The 15,058-nt window shown below is 47.2% G+C and overlaps 1 protein-coding gene across 1 annotated transcript in view; it reads right to left on the bottom strand.

The window, feature by feature from the left end:
- Window positions 1-15,058, bottom strand: part of LOC147033054 (calcineurin-binding protein cabin-1-like) — a 124,258-nt gene that overhangs the window by 5,653 nt on the left and 103,547 nt on the right. Inside the window, exon 24 of the mRNA XM_085871165.1 lies at window positions 11,677-12,900. Within this exon, the coding sequence (XP_085727291.1) occupies window positions 11,677-12,900 (1,224 nt within the window). The remainder of the gene's footprint in view (window positions 1-11,676; window positions 12,901-15,058) is intronic.

The raw sequence follows: 15,058 nt of genomic DNA, 5'->3' as shown, positions 1-15,058 counted from the left end.
CCAGAAGGGGGTTGTTGGTGGACCTTGAGCGCCCTGTGGAAATGTGTTTGGGGACAAATCGCAGAGAGAGCAGGGGGGGCAAGGCTGGAGAGGAGTCGGTAGAAGACAGAAAGACCACCGACCAACCTGCGGTGATTGAGTGAGAGGCCCAAAGACTCAGCTTCATTGCGGGAGATGCCGATGATCTTAAATGCCCTGGTTTCGACAGCGTGAAGCCGAGAAAGGTGGGAGGCAGGAGCACCAGCTCAGAGGGGAGAGCAGTACTCCATCAGGCTGCGGACAAAAACTTTGTAAGTGGTCAGGAGCTCAAGAGGGCCGAGGAAGGACTTTGCACGACGGAGGATTCCCAGTCGGCGACTGGCTTTTGAGGCGAGGTTGGAAATGTGACTTTCCCAGGAAAGGTCATGGCAGATAGTGAGACCCAGAAGCTTGAAAGAAAAGACTTCTTCCAGAGGATTGTTGAGAAAGTGGATGGGGGGGTTTTCTAAATGGTCCTTTCAAAGAGACATAGTGAGAGTGTGAGATTTGTCTGGATTGAAAGACATGTTCCACGTGTTGGACCAGTTTGTGATTTTATCCAGATCTGCAGTGAGCGAAGAAGCTGCTGCTTGCTGGTCTGAGGGATGACAGATGGTACGGCAGAGGGTGGAGTCGTCGGCAAAGAGAAATAGAGGATTTTCCAGAGAGTCCGAGAGATCATTGATGAAAACCAGAAAAAGAACAGGGCCCAGAACGCTACCTTGAGGAACTCCAGCCTGCACAGGAAGAGGGGATGAAAGAACTCCACTTAGGGCCACACGTTGACTGCGACAGGAGAGGAAGTCTGCGAGCCATGAGTGGAGATGGCCTTGAATACCATGGGAAGAGAGTTTAGTGAGTAGGGCAGGGTGCCAGACTGTGTCAAAAGCACGTGATATGTCCAGGGATACGGCTCGGATTTCCTGTCTGGCATTGAGGACCTCAATCCATTGATGGGAGAGCAGAAGCAGCATATCCAGGGTAGAGTGACCTTGTCTGAAACCAAATTGATGATTGGAAATCAAGCCATTGGAGAAGAGGAAGGATTTCATGTCTGAAGCGATGATGGATTCCATAACCTTGCTGATGATTGGGAGAAGGCTGATTGGTCTGTAGTTACAGGGATCTGTTTTGGCACCTTTTTTATGCAGGGCAGTGATGTTAGCAGATTTCCAAGCAGATGGCAGATGACCTTGGGCAAATGAGAGGGTGAATAGAACAGAGAGAGGGTGAGCAAGAGCAGAAGAGCAGGCTTTGAGGACACGTGGGCTGATGCCGTCTGGACCGGTTGCAGAATCTGACTCGAGGTTTGAAAGCAAGCTCTCCACCTTGTCAGGAGAAAAGGATACAGAGTCCAGGGACAGTTGGGTGCGACTGGGTAAAGTGGGTAGAGATAGTGATGGGTTTGGGACACAAGATTTAGATGCAAACACCGAGTTTAGACATTCAGCTTTATCACGTGTGGAATCAGCAGTGCGGCCATTTGAGGTAAGGGAGAGGATGGAGGGGGAACATACACCAGAAACAGATTTGATTAAACGCCACCAGGATTTTGAGGAGGGAGAGAGGTTTGAGAGTTCAGACTTGAGATGAGAAAGATGTTGTTTTCTGGCTCTCCTGAGGGTAGATACACACTTGTTCCGAGCTTTGTGGAAAGAACTGAGACTGTCCTCAGTTGGGTTTGCTTTCCATGAGGCAAAGGCAAGTTGTTTCAGGACAACTGCCTCGCCACAAGCTTCAGTAAACCAAGGGCGGGAGGAAGGGTAAGACAACTGAACACGAGAGGGGATAAATCTGTGCATGAGGGAGAGCAAGTTTCTTTGAAAGAATTCCCAGGATGAGTTGATGTTTGAGAAAGTAGTGATAGGAGACCAGTCTGTAAGTTTGATGGCTGCTCGGAGACCCTGCCAGTCGGCTTGAGTGAAATGCCAGACTCGACGGCGGTGAGGTGGTTCTCTGATAACAGCCAGAGAGATGTCCACTTTAACAAGGACGTGGTCAGAAGAACCAATTGGAGCGAAGGAAGAGCAGCAGATATTGTCAGGGAAATTTGTCAAAATCAGATCCAGAAGAGATGGAGTACCATTGGTTGAGATCCGGGTCGGGAAGTTGACCGATTGAGTCAGTCCCAATGAGTCGCAGAAAGCTTTTGCTGAGGTGCCATGGCAGGTGAGAGAGGTACCCACACCTAGCCAACTGGCGTGATGACAATTGAAATCACCACATAAGAGGAAGAGAGAGAGAGTTTGGATGAGAAGATAGAAGATGGTCCATGTTTTCGGATAGTGAGGTGTAGATGGAGTCATCACTGTTCATGGACGGTACAGTACACATATAAACATGAGGTGGGAGTGGAGGGGAAGCCGAAGCCAGAGGTATTCCTGGGGGTGTGGGGGAGTGAGAGCAGTGCATGGAGAGTGGGGAATAGAGTCTTTGATGAAGAGAGCAACACCTCCACCAGGACGAGGCTCAGGTCTGTCATACCGTAAGAGGGAGTAACCAGGGAGAGATACTTGGGAGTCAGACACGTCTTGGGAGAGGAAAGTTTCTGTTAGGCAGATAATGTCTGGTTTGTCAGTGGCAACCTGCATGGAAAGATCTGAAAGGTTTGAGCGAAGGCCCCGGATATTTGAGGTCCACACTTTTAATGAAGAGGTAGGGGAGGAGGCTTTGGGTGCAGGAGGTGGAGGGGGAGGTGGAGGGGGAGGGGGAGGGTAGGACAAGGGACGAGGGGGGAGGTAAGGAGGGTTGCTGAAAGAGTGTGGGGTATAGCAGAATAGCGAGGGGAGGGGGCCGAATGAGGAGGAGAAAAGGCTCTGTGGTGCTGGGGGAGAGGGGGGGACAAGGGACAAGGAAGAAGGCAGTTGAGGATTTGAGGAGGTGGAGTGAAGAGATGGAGGTGAGAGGGCAGTGGAGGGAGGCAGGTTGGTGGATGAGAGGGGGGCAACTTAGAGAAGGAAGAGTGAGGGGATGAAAGGTGGGAGAAAGGTGAGGGGGAATTTTTGAGAGAGGTGAGGGAGGCTTGGAGGGAGAAGACTGGGATGGTTGCTTTGAGAGTGAGAGTGAGGGGTGAGGGGGGTGAGTTGGCACTTAAGTTGGAAAAAAAGAAGGGGTTGATGGAAAGCGAGCATCCATGGCAAACTGTGGTTTTTAAAAGTTTTAGGTCAGAGATGTGATTTAACACAATTCTTGATGGATGCAATGAAGGCGAATTCAGAGAATGGAGAGAAGAAGCGCTGTAATAGTTGGATTTTTTAGGCAAGGAATGAATGAGAGGTCGAAATGAGAGCAGTCTGTTAAAATAGCAGAAGAGTAGTGCATTGTGAAACAGTAAAGAGTACCACATGTGTGAGAGAGGAAGATGAAGCATTACAAGATCGTTTTTGTTGTTAATATTAATGTATGAGAGAGTTCAACAGATTAGGTCATGGAAGTGTAGAAAAAAAATCGAGGAAGAAGACGAGGAGGAAGTTAAGAGGAAGAAGAAGAGGAGGAAGTTAAGAGGAAGAAGAAGAATCAGAATCGGGAAAAGGTGAGCGTGTTGTTGTTGTTGTTGGGTATATATTTTTTATTTTTTTTTATTTTTTTTGAGATAAGAAAGAGATTAGTTGGGAGAATGGGGGATGTTTGGAAAGTGGGGAGGATGAAAATTGAAGGTAATGGGGAGGATAGAAATTGAAGGTAATGGGGAGAAAAAACAAACAAACAACAAAAAAAAACGATCGAACACCGAGTGGAACCGGTAGGCCTCAAGCCTAGGCCTCAGCCTCAAACACCAGGTAAGAACGTCGACAAAAATACTCACAAAATAGCACGATTTTTGAAACAAAACCGAACTAGGAACACACTAACATGTAGGTGAGAAAATTAAACAGTTAAAACGGGACAAATAACAACCGGAAACTTAACTTTGAGAACATCAGCGGGGAGCCCCGAAGGAGACCTCTCGCCGAGATATAAACGCCGAGATATAAATGTAATATAAACGGTTCGTTCAAAGTATGGGAACCGGCGCAACATGATGCTTGGAATCGGATCCAGCTGATGCGCGGGCTCGCTGAAGGGCGGTTCATTTTGGCAGGAAATTAGTGGTTTGATCCACGGCCTCTCAGACTCAGACTCTGACTCTGACTCCATCATTAACGTCTATTCACATCTTCATGTACGACTCGAGACCTTATTTGTGATGGCAGCACCGGCCACCAGCAAATCTCGAGAACGTTCTTACCAGGATAAATTTCTGGACCTTGGATTTTACTACGTGGTGGATAAAAGTGAGGCACAGAGGCCTCAGTGTGTGATTTGTTTCTAAGTGCTTTCTACGGAGTCTATGAAACAAAATAAGTTGCAGAGGCATTTGACGACAAAACATGCACCTTATCAGGAAAAGGAGAGAGCGTTCTTTGAGAGGAAACTTCTTGCACTCAAGAATACGCGTCTTGACAGAGAGGGTACATGCCATCAGACCAATTCTCGGGCATTAGAGGCCTCGTATCGAGTGTCGCTCCATGTTGCCAAGACTAAAAAGCCTCACTCCATTGCGGAAGAACTCATGCTGCCATGTGCAAAAGACATGGTACCTCTGATGGTTGGAGAGGAAGCGGCGAAGAAACTGGCAGTTATACCCCTCTCTGACAACACCATCCAACGCAGAATTGAAGATATGAGTCTGGACGTAATGGCTCAGGTCGTACAGAAGATCAAGGAATCGCCGTGGCATGCCATACAGTTGGACGAGTCCACTGATATCGCATCGTACGCGCAACTCATCGCCTGGGTCCGCTTCATCAAGGCTGATAACTTTGTCGATGAGCCTCTGCTCATCAAGCCATTGGAGGCCACCACCAAAGGCGAGGACATTTTTGGGAAAGTAGAGCAGTTTTATCGTGACCATGATCTTGACTTCGGAAAGTTGCTCGGTTGTACAACAGACGCGCGCCAGCAATGTTAGGAGTGCATCCTGGATTCAAGGCTAAATTGCTTGAGGTGGCTCCTCAGACCTCCATGGTACACTGCATGATTCACAGAGAAGCGCTCGCCTCTCGTAATTTGTCAGAAACTTTGCAAAGCATGCTCTCAGAAGTCGTAAAAATGGTGAATCACATCAAATTGAGCGCCCTCAACACGAGGTTATTCAAGCTATTCTGCCAAGAGATGGACGCCGACCATAATAATTTATTATTCTACACTAAAGTCAGATGGTTATCTCGAGGAAACCTTCTTCTGCGCGTTTATGAGCTCAAAGATGAACCGAAGGAGTTCCTACGCACACAAGGGAAAACGGCATGGGTAGCGTTGCTTGAGTCGGACTCTTGACTGTCAGAACTGTGCTATCTTGTTGACATCTTTGAACGTCTCAATGTCCTCAACCGCTCCCTCCAAGGCAAAGACACCAACCTCATGATTTTTTACGACAAAATGAGCATATTTCTGGCGACTCTAAAATTACTGGCAGACAAAGCAGCTGTTAAGCGCTTCAGACTTTTCCCCCCGTCTGGTGGAACATCTAACGACCTGCCAGTACAATGATACCGAGCTCAACAGTCTTTCTGGGGAGATAGCACATCACCTTCAGTCGCTCATTGAACAGTTCGAGCACTATTTCCCTGAGCTGGATGTGCAGTCCTTTTCTGTGGTTCGGGACCCTTTCACGGCTCCACTGGACTCGATTGCTGATGAAGATGATACAGCACAGGAAGAGCTTGTACAGATCCAGTAGGATTCAGGAGCGCAGGCTCTTGTGCGGACAAATTCGTTGTCGACATTCTGGTGCAAAATGCTGCCGTCGTACCCGACCCTGCCACGGCATGCCATTAAGGTTCTCATGCCATATCCTTCATCATACTTTTGTGAGCAGTCGTTCTCTACCATAGTGGTGATTAAAACAAAGTACAGAAATCGCCTCGAAATGGAGCATGATATGATCCTGGCATTGTCATCTACTTCTCCATTAATAGAGAAGTTGGTTTCTGAAAAACAGGCTCATCCTTCTCACTGATATATCTAAATGTCATTCGGACTAAACTTCTGAAACATTCAACTGTACTATTTGGATACTGTCGGCTATTCTCCGTTTACTCGTCCATGAAAACATGACGATGGTGAATAAAGTAAACAGTAAATGTTCTTGTGTCATATGAAATCTTATCTTATATTTTATGAATTGGGTTTTGAACCTTTTGGGTCGCGCGATGTAGAGGTTCTGAAGTTGGGTCGCCACTAAAAAAAGTTTGAAAACCACTGTGTTATACCCTCCTCCACCTTGAGGAGGCGTTACATGATACACATTTACATAGAGAATTTGCACCTCTCCCCCCCCCCACCCCAAGTCCACCAGCAAAGATAAAAACACCCTTATACATTAATTGGGGTAATGCTGATCCTCTGTAGCAAGTCTGGATGTAACTGGCACGGATATGTAGGAGGAGCGTGATTAACAAACACAAACCTACAAACAAACTAGATTGTATTTATGGAATACATACCCCACACAGTCTTGAGAAGGACTTGGTGTGAGCAAACTCTTGTTTTTTAAAAGTTTTTTTTTTTTTTTTGATACAATATGGCCGCCATACCACATTGACCGATGGTGTCATCTTTATCAAACCATATTCCCCATGGGTAGTTGATCAATTAGTTAAATTTTGCATCGATCAATTAAGCGGTTTCTCCTACGACGATTTTTCCCTTCGATCCAACATGGCTGACAAGCCAGACCATGTGATACATGATGGTCATTTTAATGAAAATTCTGTTCAAATTAAGTCAATCGGATCAAAATTGAAGATTTCAGAAATTTGGCCAATGTTGACCTCAAATATAATTGGTGGTTGAATTCAGTGAGCTGATCTGAAAATCCTCTTCAAATTTCAAATCAGATAAAAATTGAGGATTTTAGAAATTTGGCCTACATTGACCTTTGGCTTATGTTGACCTCAAAAGAGTGGACTATGTTGACCAAAGAAACATATGTGGATACCAATTTTTTTTCTTCATTTCAACAATTTTCTGGAAGAAATGGTGCATTATTTGAAAAAAGTGCAAGGGTGCCAATACTTTTGACCATGACAGTATATGTATAGGGACACTCCAAAACTCCCAAAAAAATGGGGACACCAAAACTCTAGAGGGACACTCCAAAAAATAAGAGGACACGCTGGAAAGAGCCACTTTTCAAGAGTTTAATTTACCTATTGAGCAATTCTATGGGCCGGCTCATTAGGTGTGCTCCGGACCTCGATTAATTTTGACGACAAACCGCCATTCTTCCATTGGAAATACTGAATTATGACTGGAAATATTGTGCATGTCTAAGTCCACATGAGATTGTAAATCAATAGCACCTTTATTTGCCACAGAGACATATGCACTAGCTCTACATCCCAAGCACTCGCCTTCCCATTCTTCTAGACCACTTCAAAAACACAGGATTTTGTTTTTAGTTCTGCAGTGAATTTACACTTTCGTTTTGGCATTATAAACTGCTCTTGAATAAAATCAAACAAGTGTGTACGATACGGACTCAGGAAAGACACTGAATCATGGACTGAGCACGCCACTGGACTCTCTCACTGTGAGGTTGGACACGTAGAGGACGAGTGGGTGTCGATGTTCGAACACGTCCATTACGCCCTGACGGAGTACTTCAGACAGGCACCAAGCTGTCCTGGTCCAAACATTACATAACCGCATTTTATCACCATAAGGAAATGTAGAAAAATGATTTAACCATCTAAATAAGGTAAAAAGTGAATCCCAAATCTTAAAATTTATCCCCTTGAAAATGCAAAAGCAAAAAAAAGCAAAATCCCGGACATTTTAAGATATTTTAAAGCCCCAGCCAGACAGAGATTTAAGGACCGAAAAGGAGGACATGTCCGGGGAAAATCGGATGTATGGTAAACCTAGTTCAAGTCGATCGATAGATTCAGTCGTGTGAATATTGGAGAGCGCTTGCCAAGTGGCTTAAGCACTTAAGCAAGCACTCCAAAAAATGGTTGATAAAGCTATTAGCGATTGCAGATCCGTCATAATAAACACCTCCTGGAGACACCCAAAACATCAAACTATGTCCGAATTGAACAAATTAACACTTTTTTTTCGCAATTGGAATTGCTGCTAAGTTCAATTGTGGAACAAAAATTTTGTAAATCGGCTTAGTTTAAGAGATGCTACAGCTGATGGCATATGCAGAAATGAAATAAAGCCATGAACGCTGGCACCTCCGGGCATTTATAAGCACTGAAATGTATACAGCGATACGAAGGTATGATGATCAGGCATTTGATGATATGAGTGAGGAAAGTGGAAAAAAAATACTTTATCGTTAAGAAATCGTTGCGGCCTGTTCCAAGCTAAGGCATTGTTGAGCAGGCCAAAAAAATGGTTGCTTGAGACTCCAGCAAGCTGACAGAGGGCTGACCAAGATGGTGTGCCACCATCTTTGTAAGGCCTATTTTGGTTTTTCATGATAATCACACCCCCAAATTATCTTCAAATGTGTGTTTGAAAATATGGTGTTTGGGTTAATTTATTCATGCACCACTTTAGAGTTCTCTTAGCGTGCATGCAAAGTTTGGGGCTGCGATGTTTCATGGATTTAGAGTTACGGAGTAGATGGACGGACGGACTGGCACTATTATTAAAGATATTTATCTATTCTAATAAATGTCAGAGGGTGTCAGTCTGTCTGTCCGCTCATAAGTCCTCCCTCTCCCCTACGTCCCCTCTCCCCCCCTCCCCTCTGTCCTCTCTCCCCCCTCCCCTCCGTCCTCTCTCTCCCCCACCCCTCTGTTCTTTCTCCCCCTCCCCTCCATCCTATCTCTCTCTCTCCCCTCCGTCCTCTCTCTCTCTCTCTCTCTCTCCCCTCCATCCTCTCTTTCTCTCTCCCCTCCGTCCTCTCTCTCTCTCTCCCTCCCCCTCCCCTCCATCCTCTCTCTCTCTCTCCCCTCCCTCCGTCCTCTCTCTCTCTCTCTCTCTCTCTCTCTCTCTCTCTCTCTCCCCCTCCCCTTCGTCCTCTCTGTCTTTCTCTCCCCTCCCCTCCATCCTCTCTCTCTCTCTCTCTCTCTCTCTCTCTCTCTCTCTCTCTCTCTCTCTCTCTCTCTCTCTCTCTCTCTCTCTCTCTCTCTCTCTCTCTCTCTCTCTCTCTCTCTCTCTCTCTCTCTCTCTCCCCCCCTCTCCTCCGTCCTCTCTCTCTCTCCCCCTCCCTCCGTCCTCTCTCTCTCCCCCCTCCCCTCCATCCTCTCTCCCCCCCCTCCCTCTGTCCTCGCTCCCCTCTCTTCCCCCTCCCCTCTGTCCTCTCTCTTCCTCCCCTCTGTCCTCTCTCTCCCCCTCCCCTCCGTCCTCTCTCCTCCACTCCACTCCGTCCTCTCTCCCCCTCCCCTGCATCCTCTCTCGCTCTCCCCCTCCCCTCCGTCCTCTCTCCTCTCTCCCCCTCCACTCAGTCCTCACTCCCCCTCCACTCCGTCCTCTCTCGCTCTCCCCCTCTGTCCTCTCTCTCTCCACCTCCCCTCCGTCCTCTCTCCCCAACTCCACTCTGTCCTCTCCCCCCACTCCACTCCGTCCTCTCTCGCTCTCCCCCTCCCCTGCATCCTCCCTCGCTCTCCCCCTCCCCTCCGTCCTCTCTCCTCTCTCCCCCTCCACTCAGTCCTCTCTCCCCCTCCACTCCGCCCTCTCTCCACCTACCCTCCGTCCTCTCTCTCTCCACCTCCCCTCCGTCCTCTCTCCCCAACTCCACTCTGTCCTCTCCCCCCCCTCCACTCAGTCCTCTCTCCCCCCTACCCTCCGTCCTCTCTCCACCTACACTCCGTCCTCTCTCCACCTACACTCCGTCCTCTCTCCACCTACACTCCGTCCTCTCTCCACCTACACTCCGTCCTCTCTCCACCTACACTCCGTCCTCTCTCCACCTACACTCCGTCCTCTCTCCACCTACACTCCGTCCTCTCTCCACCTACACTCCGTCCTCTCTCCAGCTACACTCCGTCCTCTCTCTCCACCTACACTCCGTCCTCTCTCGCTCTCCCCCTCCCCTTCGTCCTCTCTCGCTCTCCCCCTCCCCTCCGTCCTCTCTCTCCCACCCTCCCCTCCCTCCTCTCTCTCCCACCCTCCCCTCCCTCCTCTCTCTCCCACCCTCCCCTCCCTCCTCTCTCCCCTCCCTCCTCTCTCTCCCCCCTCCCCTCCATCCTCTCTCCCCCCTCCCGTCCGTCCTCTCTCTCCCCCACCCTCTGTTCTTTGTCCCCCTCCCCTTCATCCTCTCTCTCTCCCCTCCCCTCCATCCTCTCTCGCTCTCTCCCCTCCCCTCCGTCCTCGCTCTCTCTCTCTCCCCCTCCATCCTATCTCACTCTCCCCCTCTCCTCCGTCCTCTCTCCCCTCACCTCCCCTCTGTCATCTCCCTCTCTCTCCCCTCCCTCCGTCCTCGCTCTCTCCCTCTCTCCCCTCTCCTCCATCCTCTCTCTCCCCCACCCCTCTGTTCTTTGTCCCCCTCCCCTTCATCCTCTCTCTCTCTCTCCCCTCCCCTCCGTCCTCGCTCTCGCTCTCTCCCCTCCCCTTCATCCTCTCTCTCTCTCTCTCCCCCTCCCCTTCATCCTCTCTCTCTCTCTCTCTCTCTCTCTCTCTCTCTCTCTCTCTCTCTCTCTCTCTCTCTCTCTCTCTCTCTCTCTCTCTCTCTCTCTCTCTCTCTCTCTCTCTCTCTCTCTCTCTCTCTCTCTCTCTCTCTCTCTCCCCCTCCCCTCCGTCCTCGCTCTCGCTCTCTCCCCTCCCCTCCGTCCTCTCTCTCTCTCTCCCCTCCCCTCCATCCTCTCTCTCTCTCCTCCGTCCCCTCAGTCCTCTCTCTCTCGCCCCTCCCCTCCGTCCTCTCTCTCTCCCCTCCCCTCCGTCCTCTCTCTCTCTATCCCCCTCCCCTCTCTCACCCCTCACCACCATCCTCTCTCTCATATTTATGACTACACACACACACACACACACACACACACACACACACACACACACACACACACACACACACACACACACACACACACACACACACACACACACACGACATCTCTCATTCTTAATTGGAGGGAACACCAAGCAGCTCTCACGTAATCAATTGAGCCCAGTTTCGATATGAACATCACAAGCTCGGATTTCCATAAATCAACCCCCATGCTGTTCCAGCCTAAGAAAGATGCATAAAGCAATGAAGAAAGCTACACAATGTAAGCCCATCACAATTTCAAAACTGACCGAGGCTCCTCTGTACATTTGCAGACATTCACTAGTCGTACATACATGAGAATCTCAATGCTACACGCTCCCATCAGACACCAGACAATTTTCATCGCTTATGGGTGAGTTGTAAGCGACAGCTGTACAGAAATGCACACCACTGAGACTCCCAAACACATTCGACGTGCAATGCCAATCACAGTCATATAAATGTCACAAGGCCCCATCACTCTATGTAGATTGACCTGAACTAAAGTCGAAGCAACCCGTTCTCGATTGAGTGACCCAACGCAACTTATTATACATGCAGTGGATTTCATGAACATCATTCATCAAATAACTTAGCAATCATTTCAGTCAAAATGGTATTTATGCTGAAATAAAAGGAGAGGAAACAATTTGGGGATCTGCAGGAACATATTGATATTTCAAAAACTCGTGACCGACCTTTTGATTGAACTGTGATCAATTGGCTTGGTGCCGAAAAGCGTGGAGAAGGCATCTCTCCTGATCTCTGAGGAAAATAATTTTCAACAGGTCTGCGTGGAAAGGGAGTTTCAACGGGTTTCCGTGAAAAAGCAGTTTCAACGGGTTTCCGTGGACAAGCAGTTTCAACGGGTTTCCGTGGAAAAGCAGTTTCAACGGGTTTCCGTGAAAAAGCAGTTTCAACGGGTTTCCGTGAAAAAGCAGTTTCAACGGATTTCCGTGGAAAAGCAGTTTCAACGGATTTCCGTGGAAAAGCAGTTTCAACGGGTTTCCGTGGAACAGCAGTTTCAACGGGTTTCCGTGGAAAAGCAGTTACAACGGGTTTCCGTGGAAAAGCAGTTTCAATGGGTTTCCGTGGAAAAGCAGTTTCAACGGGTTTCAGTGGAAAAGCAGTTACAACGGGTTTCAGTGGAAAAGCAGTTTCAACGGGTTTCCGTGCAAAAGCAGTTTCAACGGCTTTCCGTGGAAAAGCAGTTTCAAGAGGTTTCCGCGGAAAAGCAGTTTCAAGAGGTTTCCGCGGAAAAGCAGTTTCAAGAGGTTTCCGTGGAAAAGCAGTTTCAAGAGGTTTCCGTGGAAAAGCAGTTTCAAGAGGTTTCCGTGGAAAAGCAGTTTCAAGAGGTTTCCGTGGAAAAGCAGTTTCAAGAGGTTTCCGTGGAAAAGAAGATTCTATAGGTCTTCGTGGAAATGGAACCTCTGCGACTCGTTGCAACAAAGGTGGAGCCACAGGCCTTAGTATAAATTGTCCATCAACTGATCGGCGTGGAAACTGTGTTTCACCTGGTCTTTTTGAAAATGGTATTTCTAATTGTCTCCTGGGAAATTGAGCCTCCACAGATCTGGAAAAAGGAAGTTCCATATGTCTCTTAGTAAATGGTGGTTCCACAGATCTTCTTGGAAATGGTGGCTCCAATGTTCTTCGTGGAAACTGTGAATCCACCGATCTTCTGGGAAAATGTGGCTCCATCACTCTACGTGGAAAGGGCATTTCTAACGATCTGCGTGAAAAGGCCAGCTCCACTGGTCTGTGTGAAAAAGGCGTCTCAACTGGTCTGCATGGAAATGGTGTCTCCACTGGTCTGTGTAGTAATGTTGCCTCCACCAGTCCACGTGGCTGTGTCCAATGTGGTAACTGTGGATGGCAGTCTTCCATAGCACCTGTGCTGCCTTGTGTTCCCTTGTTCCAGGCTAAGTAAAAAGAGAAAACAGGTGGGGAAAATGATAATATATATATACAGATTACACTCTGTTACTAATACATTTAAATTGAAAAAAACTGATCCTGCATGAGTGATGTCATGTTACGTTTACACATTATATTTGTCCCAGCAGCTCCCTGCTTGATCTAAATATTTTTATTTCCCCCCCCCCCCCCCACACAGGTGTTGAGGCTCATGAACGAGCAGAGCTACGTAGAGAAAAGTGTCAACAAACAAAGTGGGACAATAGGAAGCTCATCGGTAAATACGCACAGATGTACTACAGAATGAGAAGCAGAGTATCAGCTGAAAGGGGACATGGTTTCAGTAGGTGTACAAATATTGAGAAACAAATGAGAGAGATGACAAGGTGGAAATAGATATCAGATTTCAAGGTACGAAGGGAAAACTACAAGACAAAAGACATGGGAAGACAGTTTCACAGGTCAGAGAAGAGGGGAAATCAAAGAATGGAGGTGATCATGAAAGCTTAAACTTGGGGAAGTTAACAAAGTAAGTATATATGGTATAATTTGTGAGACCTAAGGGGGCAAGGGTTGGAAGAAGTAAGAGAGTGGGAGTAACAAGACCAGAATAAAGCTGGAAAAATATGGAAAGGCCACCGATCTGCTGACAATAAAGTTAAAAGCAGACCTTGACATTGATCCTCCTGCTGAAAGATTGGAAGATTTCAATGGCACAAAATGATTTTGGTCCCACAGCATTATGGACCATAGGGAGATGGGTATTGGGAAGCAGCAGCTGCCATGCAATATTGCTCTCTCCTACCGCACATGTAGGGGAGAGCAATATTGCATGGCAGTTTGAATGAAGACCTTGCAGACACAATTAGAAGCTGTCACCAAAACAATTATCGATACAAATAAAAGGTAATGTGTGTGTCTGTGTGTGTGCACGTGTGCGTGCATATCTCCTCCATAACTCCAAAAAGATAAAAACCTCGCAGCCTGAAACTTTGCATACATCCTAAGAAAACTCCAAGGAAGAGCAAGAGTGAAAATTGGGTGTTTGGGTTCATTAAAACACCCCTTTTGAAGATAGTTAACAGCCTTATTTAATCATATTCTTCATCAGGCGATCCTCGGCCACCTCACAGTCGGTCTTAAGGCGTTTCCTGAGTAACATTGCTGGGTCTGAGGCCATCATGTTTTTTTGGCCTGCTCAACCATGCTTTGACTCAGAACAGGCCGCACCAATTTATTTACAATCGTTATATTTTTCACTTTCCTCACTCATATTATTGAATGCCTGTTCATCATAGCTACGAATCGCTGGGTATATTGCAGTGCTTATAAACGCCTTTAGATGCCAGTGTTTGTGGCTTTGTTTAATATGCGAATATTAATAACCGAGAGAATCTCTTTAACTAAGCATTATTACAAAATGGAAACTTCAGATTTGACAATATCAGCAGTTCCTACTCCGAAAAGTGTTGATTTGTAAAATTGGGACATTGTATGGGTGTTTCCAGGAGCAAAGTTGTATCGACGGCAATTGGTAATCACTTGCAAAGACAGGCATTCCGTTGGGGTGCTTAAGCCGCTTACAGAGCTGCACAGTACAGTTCATGTCCAGATCGGGAGAAACAGATGACAGTTACTACAAGGTAGAGGTATGTGTACAGCACACACGGATGTGGTATATATGGGTAGATTTGGATCTGTACGGAATCTGTGCGGGTGTGTGGACATGCCATGCCTGTTACAGGTGCCGTGGTGGCAAAGCTTCATTCCGTATCTTATGGAGGTTTTACTTTGTCCTTGTGCCTAAATCTAAAGCATTTGGTTATCGGATTTGCTATGTTTCTCTTTGTGAGTTTCAAAGCAAAATATATTTGATAATGCCCAGTTTCTGAGCCGTTTGCAGTATTAACGTGTTTTCTAAATTACCGAGCCAATTTTTTTTCCACCCAACACATGCAGCTGTTTATAAACATTCATGTTTGTGAACATCTCCCTGAAACATCTATTTAAATGCAACGTTGTTTTAGTTGAAAGCTACTCAAGATTTCTGGGTTGTATACAGTAAGTACTGAAGTTGGCAATCACGCTGACTCCAACCTGCCGATTCACGAAAAATTGCCGATATCGGCCAAGCTTGTGTGTAGGTGTGTGTGTGTGTGTGTG

Source organism: Eptatretus burgeri, chromosome 2, assembly GCF_056783735.1.
Source record: "Eptatretus burgeri isolate ZD-2024b chromosome 2, Ebu_testis_v1, whole genome shotgun sequence".
Lineage (NCBI taxonomy): Eukaryota > Metazoa > Chordata > Myxini > Myxiniformes > Myxinidae > Eptatretus > Eptatretus burgeri.
Note: the sequence above shows the minus strand (reverse complement) of the source record. Positions and strands in the feature narration are given on the sequence as shown.